Below are 20199 nucleotides of genomic sequence, written 5' to 3'. Positions count from 1 at the left end.
TCATTAGGAAAAAAATTAGAATGCTATCAAATAAAAAACACAGAGACCCCAATAATGCTGATGTACGCTTTCTCTACTGTGAGACCCTAAAACTGTACAAACGTACACTCAGAACCAAAAAACAACAATATGACAAACAGCAACTGACACTAATTGAGGAGGCAATCAATACAAAAAACTTTTGGCAACATTGGAAACACAAACAAACCACAAAAACAGGAATTGGCTATACAGAACAGTGATATATGGACAACCCATTTTAAAACACTATACCACACTGTTCAAATTGATGGAAACACAGAACAATCTCAAATTCTTGATAAATTGACTAAATTGGAGCTTGCCATAAAAGACAATCAAAACCCATTAGACTCCCCAATTATTGAGCAGGAACTGCTTAAGAAACTACAAACTCTTAAATCTAAAAAGGTTTGTGGACCTGATGGCATCTTGAATGAAATGATGAAAAATATGAACAATAAATTCCAATTGGCTATATTAAAACTATTCAATTTGGTCCTGAGTGTAGGATATTTTCCTGACATCTGGAATCACGGACTCATAACCCCAATCTATAAATGCGGAGAGACAAATTTGACCCTATAACTACAGAGACATCTGTGTGAACAGTAATCTGGGGAAGGTTTTCTGTAGTATTATGAATACCAGACTTTTAAACTTCCTTACCAAGCACAATGTCTTGAGTAAAAGCCAAATTGGATTTATACCAAAACACAGCACAACCGATCATATTTACACCCTACATACCCTAATTGATAAACATATAAACCAAAATAAAACCAAAATATATGCCTGTTTTATTGACTTCCAAAAGGCTTTTGATTCTATTTGGCATACAGGACTGTTCTATAAAGTTATAGAGAGTGGTGTAGGGGGTCAAACATATGATATTATTAAATCAATGTACTCTGGTAATATGTGCAGCGTAAAAATTGGCAAAAAAAGAACAGAATTCTTTACCCAAGGGCGAGGCGTTCGTCAAGGCTGCAACCTCAGCCCGGCACTCTTCAATATCTATATTAATGAATTGGCTAATATACTAGAAAAGTCCTCTGCCCCCGGTGTAAGTCTCCACAATCGGGAAGTGAAATGCCTGCTCTTTGCAGATGACCTGGTTGTGTTGTCCCCCACAGCAGACGGCCTACAGCAGAGCCTGGACCTGCTAGAGCATTACTGTCAGACCTGGGCCCTGGCAGTAAACCCCAAAAAGACCAAAATAATGATATTCCAAAAAAGATCCAGATCTCAGGACGTCCTACCAAAGTTCTCAATTGGTACAAAACATGTAGAGTACTGCACACATTACACCTATTTAGGCCTAAAACTAAGTTCAACTGGACATTTTAAGGAAGCAGTCAATGAGCTGAGAGGGAAAGCACGCCGGGCTTTCTATGCCATAAAAAGAAATATACAAACAGAAATACCAATTCGAATCTGGTTAAAATTAATTGAATGTGTTATTGAACCAATTGCACTCTATGGCAGTGAGGTGTGGGGTCCACTTACAAAACAAGACTTTACCCAATGGGACAAACACCCCATTGAGACCCTGCATGCAGAGTTCTGTAAGATTATACTACATGTCCAGAGGAAAACTACAAACAATGCATGCAGGGCAGAATTAGGCCGTTACCCACTAATACTAAAAATACAAAAAAGAGCAATTAACTTTTGGACACACCTAAAACGAAGTGACCCCCTCTCGTACCATTATCAAGCCCTGCAGTGCCAAGAGCTGAGGAGCATCAGGAACCCCCTTACCCAGCTGGTCCTGAGGCTGAGTCCACAAACCTGCTCTCTTAACACACCTCAGGAACAGAACACGTCACCAATCAGAATAAATCAAATGACTACACAGCTAAAACAAAACTACATCACCTATTGGAAAACACAAACAAAAGCACAGAGCAAAATGCAGTGCTATCTGGCTCTAAATCGACAGTACACCATAGCAGATTATTTGAGCATGGTGACTGATCAACAACTAAAAAGAACCTTGACAAAATACAGACTGAGTGAGCACAGCCTCGCTGTTGAAAAGGGGAGGCACAGGAAAACCTGGCTTCCTGCAGAGCAAAGGCTGTGCTGTCATTGCACCCTCAGTGAGCCTGAAACTGAGTGGCACTTCCTCACCAAATGTGAAAAATATAAATATATTAGAGAAACGCATTTAAAAAAAGTTGAAATAATAAAAAAAAGGCTTTCTCGCACTACCAGATACAGAAAAACTACCAGTCCTACTAGGGGAGGACTCAACAAGCTGTGAGCTAGCAGCATGTTGCTGTCTGCCACAAACTGAGGGACAGTGAGTGACAGTCACCTGACATGTTTACGCCGTAATACTTGATGTTTTATTTTACGATGATATTTTGTATGTTCTTATATCTGTTTGTAATCCATGTTTATGTTTAATATTGCTTTGGCAACATGTAGAAGTACGTCATGCCAATAAAGCCATTTGAATTGAATTGAATTGAATTGAATTGAATTGAGAGAGAGAGGAACACGTCCTGTAGAGAGAGAGAGGAACACGTCCTGTAGAGAGAGAGAGGAACACGTCCTGTAGAGAGAGAGAGAGGAACACGTCCTGTAGAGAGAGAGGAACACGTCCTGTAGTGAGAGAGAGAGGAACACGTCCTGTAGAGAGAGAGGAACACGTCCTGTAGAGAGAGAGAGGAACACGTCCTGTAGAGAGAGAGAGGAACACGTCCTGTAGAGATAGAGAGAGGAACACGTCCTGTAGAGAGAGAGGAACACGTCCTGTAGAGAGAGAGGAACACGTCCTGTAGAGTGAGAGAGAGGAACACGTCCTGTAGAGAGAGAGAGAGGAACACGTCCTGTAGAGAGAGAGAGGAACACGTCCTGTAGAGAGAGAGAGGAACACGTCCTGTAGAGAGAGAGGAACACGTCCTGTAGAGAGAGAGAGAGAGGAACACGTCCTGTAGAAAGAGAGAGAGGAACACGTCCTGTAGAGAGAGAGAGGAACACGTCCTGTAGAGAGAGAGAGGAACACGTCCTGTAGAGAGAGAGAGAGAAACACGTCCTGTAGAGAGAGAGAGAGGAACACGTCCTGTAGAGAGAGAGAGGAACACGTCCTGTAGAGAGAGAGGAACATGTCCTGTAGAGAGAGAGAGGAACACGTCCTGTAGAGTGAGAGAGGAACACGTCCTGTAGAGAGAGAGAGAGGAACACGTCCTGTAGAGAGAGAGAGGAACACGTCCTGTAGAGAGAGAGAGAGGAACACGTCCTGTAGAGAGAGAGAGAGGAACACGTCCTGTAGAGAGAGAGAGAGGAACATGTCCTGTAGAGAGAGAGAGGAACACGTCCTGTAGAGAGAGAGGAACACGTCCTGTAGAGAGAGAGAAGAACACATCCTGTAGAGAGAGAGAGGAACACGTCCTGTAGAGAGAGAGAGAGGAACACGTCCTGTAGAGAGAGAGAGGAACACGTCCTGTAGAGAGAGAGAGGAACACGTCCTGTAGAGAGAGAGAGAGGAACACGTCCTGTAGAGAGAGAGAGAGGAACACGTCCTGTAGAGAGAGAGAGGAACACGTCCTGTAGAGAGAGAGAGGAACACGTCCTGTAGAGAGAGAGAGGAGCACGTCCTGTAGAGAGAGAGAGAGAGAGAGAGGAACACGTCCTGTAGAGAGAGAGAGAGGAACACGTCCTGTAGAGAGAGAGAGAGGAACACGTCCTGTAGAGAGAGAGAGAGGAACACGTCCTGTAGGGAGAGAGAGGAACACGTCCTGTAGAGAGAGAGGAACACGTCCTGTAGAGAGAGAGAGGAACACGTCCTGTAGAGAGAGAGAGGAACACGTCCTGTAGAGAGAGAGAGAGGAACACGTCCTGTAGAGAGAGAGAGAGGAACACGTCCTGTAGAGAGAGAGAGAGGAACACGTCCTGTAGAGAGAGAGAGGAACACGTCCTGTAGAGAGAGAGAGGAACACGTCCTGTAGAGAGAGAGGAACACGTCCTGTAGAGAGAGAGAGGAACACATCCTGTAGAGAGAGAGGAACACGTCCTGTTCTGAAGGTCCAGATTAACACCTAGAGTCTGCGTTTATTATTTTGTATACCTTATATATTGTTTATATATATAAGATATATATTCTCCCGTCATCTGTTTACCTACCAGTATTCATCATTCGCTTATTTGTATATGTTCCACTCTTAACGCCGTAGACAGCGTGAGCGCATGCGCGGGGTGCTTGGGACATGCCTGGACAGAGTGTGAGAGAGTTATAGAAGAAACGTTTTGGTAGCAGTAACAGGACGGCCAGCAACGTATCTTGACAGAGAGCTGTACAGCTAATTAGATACCACATAATATTGTCGAGCCACTATTGGCACAGTATAGTGACTTGTTTGAGCGAAGTAACGTTGAGAGACTTATAGCTGAACACAACGGCGTTCTGGATTTAACTACCTATTGAAGACGACATGCGGGTTGGCCTAAGTGTACAAGGGCTAACTAGCTAGCAACCATGCCAATGGGCGTTTGGACTAATAGCTATTAATTCTGCCATCGGGCACTAGGAATACAGGAACCCGGTCCGTACGAGACCCTCCTCACCAGCGACGACAGGATTATCCCAAGTTTGTCTGCCATCTCCACCCGCCATCTTGCTTTCCCCGTGCTGCTCGCTTCTTCTCACTCCATTCCAAGCATCAATGGTCGAGTACTCGTAGTTCAGGACTATCGTTACCTCTGACATTGTTGCATTGACATTATCTTAATAACAGGAGATCTGCGTTCTATATAATATCGCTGCTGTCGGGACAAAACCTCATAACTCCATTTTTTTTATATATTTTTTTTTATATAAATCAACTCCGTAGATCATCCTCCATATGTGTGTGTGGGTTTTACAAAGTTTAAACAATGGGAACGCATTAAACCGATCATCTGTCTAAACCTCCTAACTCTATTCACCCTCAAATCTGTGTTCGTTTTTTTCATCTGCTGAAAAGTTGGGTTTTTGGAGTTATGAGGTTTTGTCCCGACAGCAGCGATATGTATGTTTGCTATTAATATTAAAGTGATTATTGAACTTGTATCACTGTCCCCTCGCAGTTAATGGAGTGTCCGCCATTTTGTGTACCTTTTAATGTCTGGCTAATTAATATTCTAGTAGTGGTCTAATCTAACATTTAAATACAGTCAGGGTTGTGTAGCCCCTTAGCTACAATTGGTCCTTCGAGCCGGAGGGTATCAGTAATAATAATATTAGTGATAATATGGCCAGCGGCGGACACTCTCCAACCGGATCTCCCCCAGTAGCGTGCCCTAGGCGCCAGCGTCAGCCCCCTCCCTACTTGGAGGGCTACGCTGTAGATTTACCTCATAGCTTATCCACAAGGACGCTAAGCAGGGATAACGTTAGTAGCTCAAGCATGCCCAACCTTACCGAGGAGTCAACCCTAGATGTAGAGACCCAAGCTAGTTTAAGTGAAACTAACTTAGCAGGGAGCTCCAGTAGCTCACCGCGTACCTCGAGCGCTATTTCGGTGCCGGGGACAACCGTGCTCGTCACGGATCTGGGGTTAGCGAGTTCGATTCCCGGACTGCAGCCGTATCTTTCTCAGAGTGTCTTCCCCCCATCTGTACCCATTCAAACCTGTTTCTAAAATGGGATAAACGCAAAAAAGAGCCAGCGGAATGGTCAAAGTTAAAAAAAAAAAAGGAAAAAAAATAACTTAGCTTACAGGGGGGGACAAGCGGGGCATGACTTGACTATACCCACAGAGCACCGCGCCCCCGAGATGGACCTCAGAGCGCATGAAAGGAAAGAGTACCGCGCCCCCGAGATGGACCTCGGAGCGCGTGAGAAGACCAGGTCACCGCCAAGCCCAGTCAGCTCCAAATCACCATCATCAGCGTCCTCCCCAAGCGGAGCCGATAGGAGGCTAGCACAAGTCCTGATCGCCACGATAACCGCCTCGGCGGAAAGGGACCGCCTCCAGGCGCAACGAGAGAGTGAGTGTGAACGTCTCAGGACGCAACGAGAGAGTGAGCGCAAACACCTCAGACTGGAAGAGAGGCGCCTCCAGGCTGACGCCACGGCGCAACGAGAGAGTGAGCGTGAACATCTCAGACTGGAAGAGAGGCGCCTCCAGGCTGAAGAAAACAGGGAGCGAGACCGCGTAAATGCGCAGCGCGAGGCAGAACAAGACCGCCTACAAGCACAAATGATGGCGCAAGCGCTCCAGAATGTAACTCCCCATTCTTCCACCCGGAGCTCCCGGAGATCATCACGCCAAGGGTCGAGGGCACCCTCCCCGACCCGACGAAGCTACATGGGACCCCGCCTAAGGGAAGAACCTGCTTACGTCGCAGAGCAGCTAGCTGAGCAACTACAAAGCCTGACTGAGGACGAGGGAGGACAGAGGGCCCGCCCGCACTACTCCATCTCAGACCAGGAGGCACAGCGCAGCCCCGGTCTCAGTCCCGACACGCTGCGTCATGAACCCCCAACACGCCCCAGTGGGGAGTTCGAGCACCAGACGGCACTGAGGACTAGCGCCTGGCAACCCAGCCCCTGGTTCCCGCCCAGCACGAACCAACGACCCAACGTACCGGGAGACTCGCCGAGAACACCCCTCCCCCCACGTGTGTCAGTGTCACAGCCCTCTATGGCACCCTACATTGGGACCCCCATATTCCCAGACTTCACAAGAGAAGACCGAGCGCAGTATACCGAGCTGCGTATGTGCCTAGAGACAATCATGGCAGGAGTACAGGACGAGCCATACACGTACGCCATTCTCCTTAAGCATCTCAAGGTAACTAGAGCGCACAACATTGTGCTGGCATACTCCAATTCACAAACTCCCTATTCTGACGCCCTGGCTGCCCTCGACGGACGTTACGGACGTACGTGGGATTATGTCATTCAGGAGATACGTGAGATCGAACGTCTCCCCCCGGCTAAAGACAACCGAGCCCTGGACGACCTATCCGTCAAAGTACAGTCCCTAGTAGGGATGCTCGGGTCCCAACGAGAGAAGGGGATGTACGAGTTGTACGCCAACTCCAACGTGGAGCGCATATTGGAGAAGCTCCCCCCATTCCGCCAAGAACGCTTTCGGCGGCAACGAAACTACCGTGACCCGAATGCCCCAGAACAGTCACTGCTGGATCTTGCTGACTTCCTAGCCAGGGAGGTTAGCAGCCTAAGAATTGACACCTTCGCATGGGGTGGCTCGAACTTTAAAGAGGGACGAGGAGGTTTAAAGACCAAAGCAGGCCCATCACAGTGATGCACCAGGCCGAGTCGGTGTCACGGCAGAAGAGTCACAACCCCCCCGCCAAGGGGAAATGGAAGATCGCATGTCAATACTGCGACAGCGAACACTGGCTGTCACAGTGCGACGCATTCAAGAAACTGACCACCGCCGAAGTAAGTCAGTGGATTAAGGCTAACCGCCGCTGCTTCCGCTGCGCGCACGGCCACATGGCAGCAGAATGCCGCCTTAAGAAGAAGTGTGGGAAGTGTAACGGCGCTCACCTCGAAGCACTGCACGAGAGCAACAAGCGAAACCCAGCTCCACCGATCAACTCGGGAGCAGACGTACTCTACATCGACCCGCGAAGAGTGGGAGTTCCAGAGTGCTCCTCAAGGTGGTCCGAGTACTCCTCAGTCACGGGGACAAGGTACTCGACACCTACGCCGTCCTCGACGACGGGTCGGAGAAGACACTCCTCCTCGCCTCCGCCGCGACCCAGTTGGACCTGCGGGGTCCCGAGGAGACCATGACTCTCCGTACCATTCGTCGAGACTTAAAGACAATCAAAGGTGAAAGCGTCTCATTCACCATTGCAGCGATCGACCAGCCTGAGAAGCGGTACGCCATCAGCAAGGCGTTCACGAGCTACGACATAGGTTTGTCACGCTACGATTAGCCCATCCCACAGCTGAGGGAAAAGTACGACCACCTACGCCAACTGCCCATGCCGCTCATCAGCGGCGCTACACCGACCCTACTCATTGGCTCCGACCATGCGGACCTCATTGTCCCAACTGATGCGGTCCACATCGGACCCAGAGGATGCCCAGCCGCGGTTAAGACCCGACTGGGGTGGACGCTCCAGGGCCCCCTCTCCGGGCCTTCCAGCCGACCAACGTCCACACGCTGCCTTTACACCAAGGCGAGCGACACAGACAACACTCTCCTACAGCACGCTGAGAGGCTATGGACACTAGATGCGCTACCATTCAAGAACGAACGCAAGATGGTTCGGTCCAAGGAGGACAAGTATGCCATCACTCTACTAGAGGGTCGAGGTCGACGGAGTGCTAAGATACGCAACCCCACTCTTGAGGCGGGAAGGGATGCCCACTCTGCACGTGCCTAAGGGAGCGACGCACCACTACCTACAGAGCACCGAGCCGCGCCTCGCCAAGAATCCCCCACAAGCAACGATCTATCGCGCAGAGATCGAGAAGCTAGTAACGGCCGGCCACATAAAGAAAATCGATGACCACGAGGCAGAAGGGATGACAGAGTCCTGGTATGTGCCCCACCACAAGGTCACCCACAACGGAAAGAACCGCATTGTGTTCAATTGCAGTCATCAGATTGGACAGCAGAATCTGAATAGCCTACTCCTGCCCGGTCCTACACTCGGACCCTCCCTCCTCGGCGTCCTGATACGCTTTCGTCAGGACAAAGTGGCCATCAGCGGCGACATCAAGGGGATGTTCCTACAAGTTCGACTGATGGAGGAAGACAAGCCTTTACTGAGGTTTCTGTGGAGGGAGAGGCTCGATGACGAAAAACCCTCGATATACCAATGGGAGGTACTCCCCTTCGGCACCACCTGCAGCCCGTGCTGCACCACGTTCGCGCTACAGAAGCACGTGGCCAAAGACCCCGGAGCTGACGATGATGTCCGACACAGCGTTGAACGAAGTTTCTACGTGGACAACTGTCTACAGAGCGTATCAACGCCAGAAGAAGCAGAGAGCATCCTAATGAAGCTACGGGCTTCGTTAGCCAAAGGTGGATTCGACCTCCGACAGTGGGCCAGTAGCGACCCTCAAGTTCTCCTACACCTCCCTCCAGAGACTAAGGCCGCTAGCAGCGAGACCTGGATGGCGCACACCCCAGGCGAAGCGCAAGAGATGACTCTGGGCCTCGTCTGGCGCTTTAAGACGGACTCGCTTCACTACCGACACACACCTCTGAGGACGGATCAGGAGACGTCCACGACTAGACTGACCACTCGGCGGAGTGTGTACCGAACACTCGCCAGCCAGTACGACCCAATGGGGTGTATTCTCCCCTACACCACCCGGGTGAAGATGCTGGTGAGAGAACTGTGGGCCAAGGAGCAGGGCTGGGACGACCCCATACCCGAGCACCTAGCCACCACATGGAGAGAGTGGGAGGATGAACTTGTCTTACTCTGCGAGGTTGCCATCCCGCGGAGTTACTTCCCCCCTACCGTGCGACTGGAGACATGTCAGATAGACCTGCACGTCTTCAGCGACGCCTCTGAAGTAGCGTACGGATCAGTGGCCTACCTGAGAGCTCGAGAAGAGGGAGGAGAAGTCCACATAGCCTTCGTCCTAGCCCGCTCGAGGATAGCTCCCCGCAAGCAGCAGTCGATCCCGCGACTAGAGCTCTGCGCAGCTCTGGTAGGCGCACAACTCGCCAAAATGGTGCAAAGTGAACTCACCATACCGGTGCGTGAGATCATCCTATGGTCAGACTCCATGACCGTGATCACCTGGATCCAGTCCGCCTCCTGTCGGTACAAGGTTTTCGTAGGAGTCCGAGTATCCGAAATCCAAGACCTGGTAGGAGCGGAATGTTGGAGATATGTTGACACCAAGCAGAACCCAGCGGATGTCATCACACAGGGGATGTCCCTAGCCGACCTCACCCGTCCTAACTCATACAGTGATGGTCCAGAGTTCCTCAAGCTCCCGGAGGAAAAGTGGCCTATCTCCACACCGCGGGAGGCGAACCAAGACGAGTCAGAAATAAAATAAAAAAAGTCCATGTTCTGCGGGCTGAGTCAAGCCCCGGCTCCAACGGGCCCGGACCTAGACGACTGTCAAACTCTGGAGAGTGCCCAGAAAAGGACATTCCTATGGCACCACCCGGAGCTCCCCCCCACCACAGACCTCGATGCACCTGCCTACAAGGAAGCGGAACTTCTTGTGCTGCAGAGGGTGCAGAGAGACTCTTTCCCAGAGGAAATGGAGTGTCTGATAAGGGCAAAGCCAGTCCCCTCAGACAGTCGACTCCTCACCTTAGCCCCAGAAATCGACGCCCAGGGCCTCATCAGGGTGGGTGGTCGGTTGAGACGGGCCCCGGACTTGGCCGAGGATGTTAAGCATCCCATCGTCCTAAGCAGCCGACACAGGATAACAGATCTGATCATTCAGAAATACGACGAGGTGGTGTGCCACGCGGGGACCGAGCGAGTCTTTGCGGAGATCCGACGGCGCTTCTGGATACTCCAAGGGAGATAAGCTGTACGCCGATTCCAGCAAACTTGCCCGACCTGTCGCAAGTGGAGGGCACAGCCTAGGGCTGGGCGATATGACCAAAAACGTTATCGCGATAAAATTATAAAATTATTTTCATATAACTCTATATCGATAATTATCGTCGATATAATGTCTGTCAAGTTTAATTAACTTCTTATGCTGCTGCGAATGTCTCGAGTCGAGTTGATGTTGTCATCAGTCTGCGCACGTTAGCAGTTAGCCGACAAGCGGAGTATCTCATGACAATGTAATAAATATGACACTAAAATACTCTCTTCCGCCACAATATATTGAAACGACGTCCACTGTATACCCCACACTACTATAAACGTGGCCTCAGAATGCACGCCACACACATACTCGGCACGTAAATATAGAAAACAGCACCGTGCAAGCTAGTTATCCTAGCCAGCCTGTTGTTTCTAAGCGGTGTATTCCATGACAATGTGCTAAATATGACACTAAAATACTCTCTTCCGCCACAATATATTGAAACGACGTCCACTGTATACCCCACACTACTATAAAAGTGGCCTCAGAATTCACGCCACACACATACTCGGCACGTAAATATATAAAACAGCGCCGTGCAAGCTAATTAGCCTAGCAAGCCTTGTTGTTGAGTGAGTCCTACCTCTGGGTCTCCTTCCGGGTCTCCTTCGCTCTCGGCCATCTCCTTCACTGATTGGTTGTTAGTGCGTGTGCTCATATCCAAGCTTGGAAAATCAATATATCGAAACTTTGCGACCACGTTTCATGTTTATTTCGAGGAAATAATTTATTGCGATAGTTATCGTTATCGTTTTATCGCCCAGCCCTAGCACAGCCTATTATCCCGAAGATGGCAGACCTGCCTCCCTGCCGCCTCCGACTCGGCGAGCGGGCCTTCCATTCCACGGGCGTGGACTGCTTCGGCCCATTCAATGTCAAGAGAGGAAGAGGAACAGAGAAGAGGTGGGGCATCGTGTATAAATGCATGACCACCAGAGCTGTTCACATTGAGCTCCTCCAGTCGATGAGTACAGACTCGTTCCTCATGTCATTCAGGAGGTTCCAAGCCAGGAGAGGGACCCCCTCCGTGCTATTGTCAGACCAAGGGACAAATTTCCGAGGAGGAGACACGGAACTGAGAGCGAGCTTCCTTAACATGGGTGAAGAACTCAAGACCCGCCTCGCTCCTGCTCAGGTCACCTTCCAGTTCAATCCTCCGAATGCCCCCCATTTCGGGGGAACGTGGGAGAGAGAGGTCCGATCAATAAAGACTGCTATGTACACCGTACTTGGAGCCCAGACAGTGGGCGATGAAGTCCTGGCTACGGTCCTCACCGAGATTGAGGGAGTTCTGAACTCCAAGCCCCTCGGCTACGTTTCAAGCGACGTAGCTGACGTCGACCCCATCACCCCAAACTACCTCTTGATAGTGCGGCTGGACCCTGCCCTTCCTCAGACTGTGTACAGACAGGACGAGATGAACGGACGGAGAATGTGGAGACACAGCCAAGTACTGGCCGACCAGTTTGCGACATTGTTATCACATGAGGATACTCACATGTAAATGTATCGTGTGTGTGTGAATAAATTCATTCATTCATTCAGTAACGTTGAGAGACTTATAGCTGAATCCAACGGCGTTCTGGATTTAACTACCTATTGAAGACGACATGCAGGTTGGCCTAAGTGTACAAGGGCTAACTAGCTAGCAACCATGCCAACGGGCGTTTGGACTAATAGCTATTAATTCTGCCATCGGGCGCTAGGAATACAGGAACCCGGTCCGTACGAGACCCTCCTCACCAGCGACGACAGGATTATCCCAAGTTTGTCTGCAGCTCTCTGGAGTAGGAGCTCCAGAGAATTACCGTCTCCACCCGCCATCTTGCTTTCCCCGTGCTGCTCGCTTCTTCTCACTCCATTCCAAGCATCAATGGTCGAGTACTCGTAGTTCAGGACTATCGTTACCTCTGACATTGTTGCATTGACATTATCTTAATAACAGGAGATCTGCGTTCTATATAATATGTATGTTTGCTATTAATATTAAAGTGATTATTGAACTTGTATCACTGTCCCCTCGCAGTTAATGGAGTGTCCGCCATTTTGTGTACCTTTAATGTCTGGCTAATTAATATTCTAGTAGTGGTCTAATCTAACATTTAAATACAGTCAGGGTTGTGTAGCCCCTTAGCTACACGTCCTGTAGAGAGAGAGAGAGAGGAACACGTCCTGTAGAGAGAGAGGAACACGTCCTGTAGAGAGAGAGAGGAACACGTCCTGTAGAGAGAGAGAGAGAGGAACACGTCCTGTAGAGAGAGAGAGAGGAACACGTCCTGTAGAGAGAGAGGAACATGTCCTGTAGAGAGAGAGAGAGGAACACGTCCTGTAGAGAGAGAGAGGAACACGTCCTGTAGAGAGAGAGAGGAACACGTCCTGTAGAGAGAGAGAGGAACACGTCCTGTAGAGAGAGAGAGGAACACGTCCTGTAGAGAGAGAGAGAGGAACACGTCCTGTAGAGAGAGAGAGGAACACGTCCTGTAGAGAGAGAGAGGAACACGTCCTGTAGAGAGAGAGAGGAACACGTCCTGTAGAGAGAGAGAGGAACACGTCCTGTAGAGAGAGAGGAACACGTCCTGTAGAGCAGGGCTGTACGTTAACTTTTTTTGCACATAGCACTGGTGCTACAGAGGTTGATAGTTTTGTAGCACAGGCCAAAATCTTGTAGCACGAGTATAAAATCTCTCTAAAATCTCTAAAAACAACCACAAGTAGTGCAGTTCATTACTTAAATAGGTATGTGACTGGCAAGGGACATGCATCTTGCATACAGGGCACACAAAATCCAAACTTTAACAAGAAATGCTTTCAGACAAATTCTTTCTTTATTTGCCCAAAAAAAACGAAGTATGTTGTGAAGTGTATAGATAGATGTGAAATGTATAGATGTATAGTAGCAGTACTGTCTATCTGTATGTCGTGTATGTCATATGTTATGATGAATTTAAAATGGGGGACCCTGATGTAAACAAGACAAAAGTCTTTCTCTGGTCTGCATCCCCTTAACAATTGTGTGTATTGAGCCGTACTGTATTGTACCCATTCTGCAATCTGTTAATAAAGTTTTCAATCAATCAATCAAGTTAACTTTGAACCTCAGTTGTCAAGCCGCGTCAATGTTGTGTATGCATCTGAGTGGCATCACAACGGTGTTCACTGTGCCTTTAAGACGGCACGGTGGCCTTACGACAGTGCTGTGAAGTACCGTCAAGTGTTGTGGTAACGTCAGTTAGGTTGGTGTGCTGTTGTGCACAGCTAGCCCCTTTCGTGACTGCGATGTGCAAGCCAGGGGCTTTTGAGCATGAAATAAAATGTCTAACCTTACGTCGTAGTCCGGTGCGTTTTTGGAAACATTATAGACTATAGTCATAACAGATACACCTAGCTAACATGGGGCTGGCTGCTTTGAGCACACGCGCACACGGGGCTAACCGCTAACGTTAGCTAGCAAGCAGCTATAGCTAAAACGCTAACTAGAAGCTAACCACTGTATACAGTTCCAATAGACTAACATACACCTCTGTGATTTAAATGTGTCCTTGCCTTAGACTCGAGGGTTGTACTAGGGTTGGATGCAGACATGCAGTTCCCCGTTGGTCAGTCTGTCTGTTTTCCATCTTCTGCTGTGTTTAACATTATCTGTTTGCGAGTGTTTCCTTGACTGATGGCTAGTACCGCAGGACTTTTATTCAACATTCTATATTTCCGCGGGTTGGCGAGTACTGCGGGAACTTTTATTAAACATTATATATGTCCGCGGGTTGGCCAGTACTGCGGGAACTTTTATTAAACATTCTATGTCGCCGTGGCCCATTCAACTTAATACCGTCACTCTTTTCTTTTTCTTTTTTTGCCACACGGGCCATCGCACCAGTGCTACTGAAGTCAATCCATTCATCGCACAGACTGACGTCAGTGTAGCACGTGCAACATATATATCGCACTGTACAGCCCTGCTGTAGAGAGAGAGGAACACGTCCTGTAGAGAGAGAGAGGAACACGTCCTGTAGAGAGAGAGAGGAACACGTCCTGTAGAGAGAGAGAGGAACACGTCCTGTAGAGAGAGAGAGGAACACGTCCTGTAGAGAGAGAGAGAGGAACACGTCCTGTAGAGAGAGAGAGAGGAACACGTCCTGTAGAGAGAGAGAGGCACACGTCCTGTAGAGAGAGAGAGAGGAACACGTCCTGTAGAGAGAGAGAGGAACACGTCCTGTAGAGCAGGGGTTCCCAAACTTTTCAGGCTGGGGCCCAGAAAATAAGGCGTCAGAGAGCCGCGGCCCAATGCACATCGTCTGGCTTTTTCTTTTTTTTTTTTTGTCAGGCGACCGATTTTTTAAGCCAAATATCACTTCAATCCTATTAAGTTAGTTCAAGTTAGTTATTCATTTATATGTGCTATTTATGAGAGGGCTAACTTGTTGCAAAATAATAATGATAATAATAATAGCCTCATTAAAATACTATTGTTGCTTCGGTTGTTTTCAGCGTTTTATGTGCATAATCTGTTATTTAGTTTGAAATGTTAGTTGAAATAAGTAGATTTTTCGTTTTTGTTTATTTATTAAGTTAATATAAAACCATATAGTCACATTTTAGAATACAATAGAATAGAATTTTAGAATACAACTAGAAACACTGTCCTGGCCTGCTTCTAAGTTCAGTGGCCTGACAAAAAAAATTAAAAAAAAAAAATTAAAAATTAAAAAAAAAAAAAGAAAAAAAAAATTAAATCATCTCGCGGCCCATCCGTGGCTGCTCGCGGCCCACCTTTAGGTCGCGACCCCGACTTTGGGAACCACTGCTGTAGAGAGAGAGGAACATGTCCTGTAGAGAGAGAGAGAGGAACACGTCCTGTAGAGAGAGAAAGAGGAACACGTCCTGTAGAGAGAGAGAGGAACACGTCCTGTAGAGAGAGAGGAACACGTCCTGTAGAGAGAGAGAGGAACACGTCCTGTAGAGAGAGAGAGAGGAACACGTCCTGTAGAGAGAGAGGAACACGTCCTGTAGAGAGAGAGAGGAACACGTCCTGTAGAGAGAGAGAGGAACACGTCCTGTAGAGAGAGAGAGGAACACGTCCTGTAGAGAGAGAGAGGAACACGTCCTGTAGAGAGAGAGAGAGGAACACGTCCTGTAGAGAGAGAGAGAGGAACACGTCCTGTAGAGAGAGAGAGGAACACGTCCTGTAGAGAGAGAGAGGAACACGTCCTGTAGAGAGAGAGGAACACGTCCTGTAGAGAGAGAGAGAGGAACACGTCCTGTAGAGAGAGAGAGGAACATGTCCTGTAGAGAGAGAGAGAGGAACACGTCCTGTAGAGAGAGAGAGGAACACATCCTGTAGAGAGAGAGGGAGGAACACGTCCTGTAGAGAGAGAGAGGAACACGTCCTGTAGAGAGAGAGAGGAACACGTCCTGTAGAGAGAGAGAGGAACATGTCCTGTAGAGAGAGAGAGAGGAACACGTCCTGTAGAGAGAGAGAGGAACACGTCCTGTAGAGAGAGAGGGAGGAACACGTCCTGTAGAGAGAGAGAGGAACACGTCCTGTAGAGAGAGAGAGAGAGGAACACGTCCTGTAGAGAGAGAGAGAGAGGAACACGTCCTGTAGAGAGAGAGGAACACGTCCTGTAGAGAGAGAGAGGAACACGTCCTGTAGAGAGAGAGGAACACGTCCTGTAGAGAGAGAGAGGAACACGTCCTGTAGAGAGAGAGAGAGGAACACGTCCTGTAGAGAGAGAGAGAGGAACACGTCCTGTAGAGAGAGAGAGGAACACGTCCTGTAGAGAGAGAGGAACACGTCATGTAGAGAGAGAGGAACACGTCCTGTAGAGAGAGAGGAACACGTCCTGTAGAGAGAGAGAGAGGAACACGTCCTGTAGAGAGAGAGAGGAACACGTCCTGTAGAGAGAGAGAGGAACACGTCCTGTAGAGAGAGAGGAACACGTCCTGTAGAGAGAGAGGAACACGTCCTGTAGAGAGAGAGGAACACGTCCTGTAGAGAGAGAGGAACACGTCCTGTAGAGAGAGAGGAACACGTCCTGTAGAGAGAGAGGAACACGTCCTGTAGAGAGAGAGAGAGGAACATGTCCTGTAGAGAGAGAGAGAGGAACACGTCCTGTAGAGAGAGAGAGGAACACGTCCTGTAGAGAGAGAGGGAGGAACACGTCCTGTAGAGAGAGAGAGGAACACGTCCTGTAGAGAGAGAGAGAGAGGAACACGTCCTGTAGAGAGAGAGAGAGAGGAACACGTCCTGTAGAGAGAGAGGAACACGTCCTGTAGAGAGAGAGAGGAACACGTCCTGTAGAGAGAGAGGAACACGTCCTGTAGAGAGAGAGAGGAACACGTCCTGTAGGGAGAGAGAGAGGAACACGTCCTGTAGAGAGAGAGAGAGGAACACGTCCTGTAGAGAGAGAGAGGAACACGTCCTGTAGAGAGAGAGAGAGGAACACGTCCTGTAGAGAGAGAGAGGAACACGTCCTGTAGAGAGAGGAGCACGTCAGCCTTTAAATCACCCTCATTGTCTTTATAAAGTAAACTCATGTCTCCTCTCTCTGTTTCTTGTCCTCTTTCACTCCTCCTCTCTCTGCTTCTCCTCTCTCTCAATTTTCAATTCAATTCAAATGGGCTTTATTGACATGGGAAACATACGTTTACATTGCCAAAGCCAAACAAAACAAAACAATCAAACAGAGAAAACAAAAGAAATCAGTACATTACAGACGGAATTTCTTGTACAGTCTTTATGGTGGTTGTATTCCGCTGGATGTCCTTTTCTTGTCACAGCAGCTCACAAATCTTGCTGCGGTGTTTGCACATTCTTGTATTTCTCCCAGTAGGTATGGGAGTTTTGAGTTATTGTCCATGTTTTCAAAGTCTCTTTGGGTGTTTGCAATTTGTGGGAAGTATATGTCTCTGATGTCTTGGTATAGTGGGCAGGTTGTTAAGAAGTGGAGCTCGGTTTCCACCTCATCTTGTGTGCAGTGGGTGCACAGTCTGTCTTCTCTTGGGAGCCAGGTCTGCCTATGGCGGCCTTTCTCAATGGCTAGGCTGTGCTCGCTGAGTCTGTACCTAGTCAAGGATCTTCTTAGTTTTGTGTCAGTCACAGTGCTCAGGTATTCTGCCACTGTGTACTCTCTGTTTAGGGCCAAATAGCATTTCAATTTGCTCTGGTTTTGGGTTGTTTCTTTCCAATGTGTCAGATAGTTTTCTTTTTGTTTTCTTATAATTTGATTTAGTCCAGTGTGGTTTCTGTCTGGTGGCTCTGCTTGTGTTTGTGAGCAGAGTCCCAGAACCATCTGGCTGAGTGGGCATCTATCGAGGGTCTCTCTGTGGGTGAGGGCTATGTTGTGGAGTGTGTCTGGGTCGCTTTCTTTTAGGTGGTTGTGGAATTTGAATGCTCTTTTTAGAATTTTGATGATTAGTGAATATCTTCCTAGTTCTGCTCTGCATGCATTATTTGGCGTTTTCCGTTGGGTGCGGAGAATGGATTTGCAAAATTCTGCATGCAGAGTCTCAGTTTGTGTTTGTCCCATTTGGTGAAGTCTTGGTTTGCAAGTGGGCCCCAGACTTCACAACCATATAGGGAAATCGGTTCTATGACGGAGTCTAATATTTTGAGCCAGATTTTGATTGGAATGTCTAACTTGATGTTCCTTTTTATGGCATAGAAAGCCCTTCTTGCTTTGTCTCTCAGGTCGTTCACAGCTTGATTGAAGTTCCCTGTAGCACTGATGTTTAGGCCGAGATATGTGTAGTTTTTTGTGTGTTCTAGGGAAATTGTGTCTAGGAGGAATTTGTGTTTTTGTTGTTGTAGGCTGTGCCTTTTTTGGAATATCATAATTTTAGTTTTGTTTAGGTTTACTGTCAGTGCCCATGTCTGGGAGAATTTGTGCAGAAGGTCAAGGTGCTGTTGTAGCCCTTCTTTTGTTGGGGACAGCAGCACCAGGTCATCTGCAAACAGTAGGCATTTGACTTCTGTGTTTGCTAGGGGGATGCCAGGTGCTGCAGTTTGTTCCAATGTTTTTGCCAGTTCATTTATGTATATGTTGAAGAGGGTTGGACTCAAACTGCACCCCTGTCTAACCCCACGGCGTTGAGGGAAGAAGTCTGTGTGTTTTCCCTCAATCCTCACAGCACATGTGTTGTTGGTGTACATTGACTTTATGAGGTCGTAGGTTTTCCCTCCAATGCCACTATCTAACAGTTTGTACAGCAGACCCTCGTGCCAAATTGAGTCAAATGCTTTTTGGAAGTCAACGAAACAGGAGTATACTTTGCTTTAATTTTTATTTATTTGGTTGTCGATTAGGGTGCTGAGGGTGAGAATGTGGTCTGTTGTACGGTGATTTGGTAGGAAGCCAATCTGTGATTTGCTCAAGGTATTGTTGTTTGTGAGGAAATGTATGAGTCTGTGGTTAATGATCATACAGAGGATTTTTCCAAGGTTGCTGTTGACACAGATCCCACTGTAATTGTTTGGGTCGTATTTGTCTCCCTCCTCTCTCTCTCTCGCTCTCTCTCTATTTCTCTCTCTCTCTGTGCATCTCCCCTCTCTATGTCTCTCTCTCACTCTCTCTGCATCTCTTCTCTGTCTCTCTCTCTGTGCCTCCCTCTCTCTCTGTGTCTCTTTCTGTCTCTCTCTCTGTGTCTCTCTCTCTCTCTCTCTCTCTCTCTGTGTCTCTCTCGCTCTCTCTCTCTGCATCTCCTCTCTCTGTCACTCGCTCTATCTCTCACTACAGGTCTGATTACAGTCCCATGTCCTCAGCAAGCAGTGAGTAAACCAACATCACAGCCACCGACATAAGGCTATCTAACATGCAAGCACACTCACACACGCACGCACGCACGCACACACACACACACACATGTTTGTTTATGTGAAATATGGGGACATTACATAGACTTACATGCATTCTGTAACTAACCCTATTCCTTATCCCTAACCATAACCATAACATAACCCTAACTGTAACTGAGGGGTACAATTCCCTGACTGTATTGAAGAGTATGGTATATTAAACCACTACTAGTTATGTACTTTAATTACTGGCCATACAGTACATGAATATATATGGTGAACACCCACACAAGAATACGGCAATGACACATAAAGTTCTATTTAGAGGGTATTTATTATTATCAAGCAAGCAACGTTAGGTTACAGATTGAGAATTATGCTTGCGCTTGTATGGCGAAGAACACACGTAAAGTAAGTCAAGAGCGTAAGTCAATGAGAATAGCATGAATACTAAGATGGGTCTAAACTGACGCCACCTGTGGTATAGCAATTACATAGGGCACACTAGTACCAGCTGGAGACACTGGGGGGTTCCCTCCGGGTGTAAGGCCGGCAGGGGTAGAGGAATGTTCGGGTACAAAGTCTGGGTCAACGAGGAATAAAGAGGCTCCAGCTGCGGGAGTCTGTGCATGTACTCCCTTGATCGGCAGACAAAGCAGCAGTTGTAATCCAAGTATGCTCGACAGCATGGACGACAGCCAGCCAGCCTCTTCCTAGAGGCGGGCTCGAGTGATGATCCTCACGGGGGTAAATCTCAAACGACAGTGGGATCGACGGTTCTCTGCTCCAGCAGTCACGGTCCCAAAGCAATATAATCCAACCAGAAATGGTTCTG

The 20199-nt window shown here is 48.2% G+C and overlaps 1 protein-coding gene across 2 annotated transcripts in view; it reads left to right on the top strand.

Moving 5' to 3' along the window:
- fam124a (family with sequence similarity 124 member A) overlaps positions 1–20199 on the top strand; it is a 171530-nt gene that overhangs the window by 30950 nt on the left and 120381 nt on the right. For both annotated transcript variants that reach the window (XM_084309643.1, XM_084309644.1), the window contains exon 2: positions 19306–19337. In XM_084309643.1, the coding sequence (XP_084165769.1) occupies positions 19306–19337 (32 nt within the window). The remainder of the gene's footprint in view (positions 1–19305; positions 19338–20199) is intronic.

Source organism: Notolepis coatsorum (genome assembly GCF_963971535.1).
Source record: "Notolepis coatsorum genome assembly, chromosome: 3".
NCBI lineage: Eukaryota > Metazoa > Chordata > Actinopteri > Aulopiformes > Paralepididae > Notolepis > Notolepis coatsorum.
Note: the sequence above shows the minus strand (reverse complement) of the source record. Positions and strands in the feature narration are given on the sequence as shown.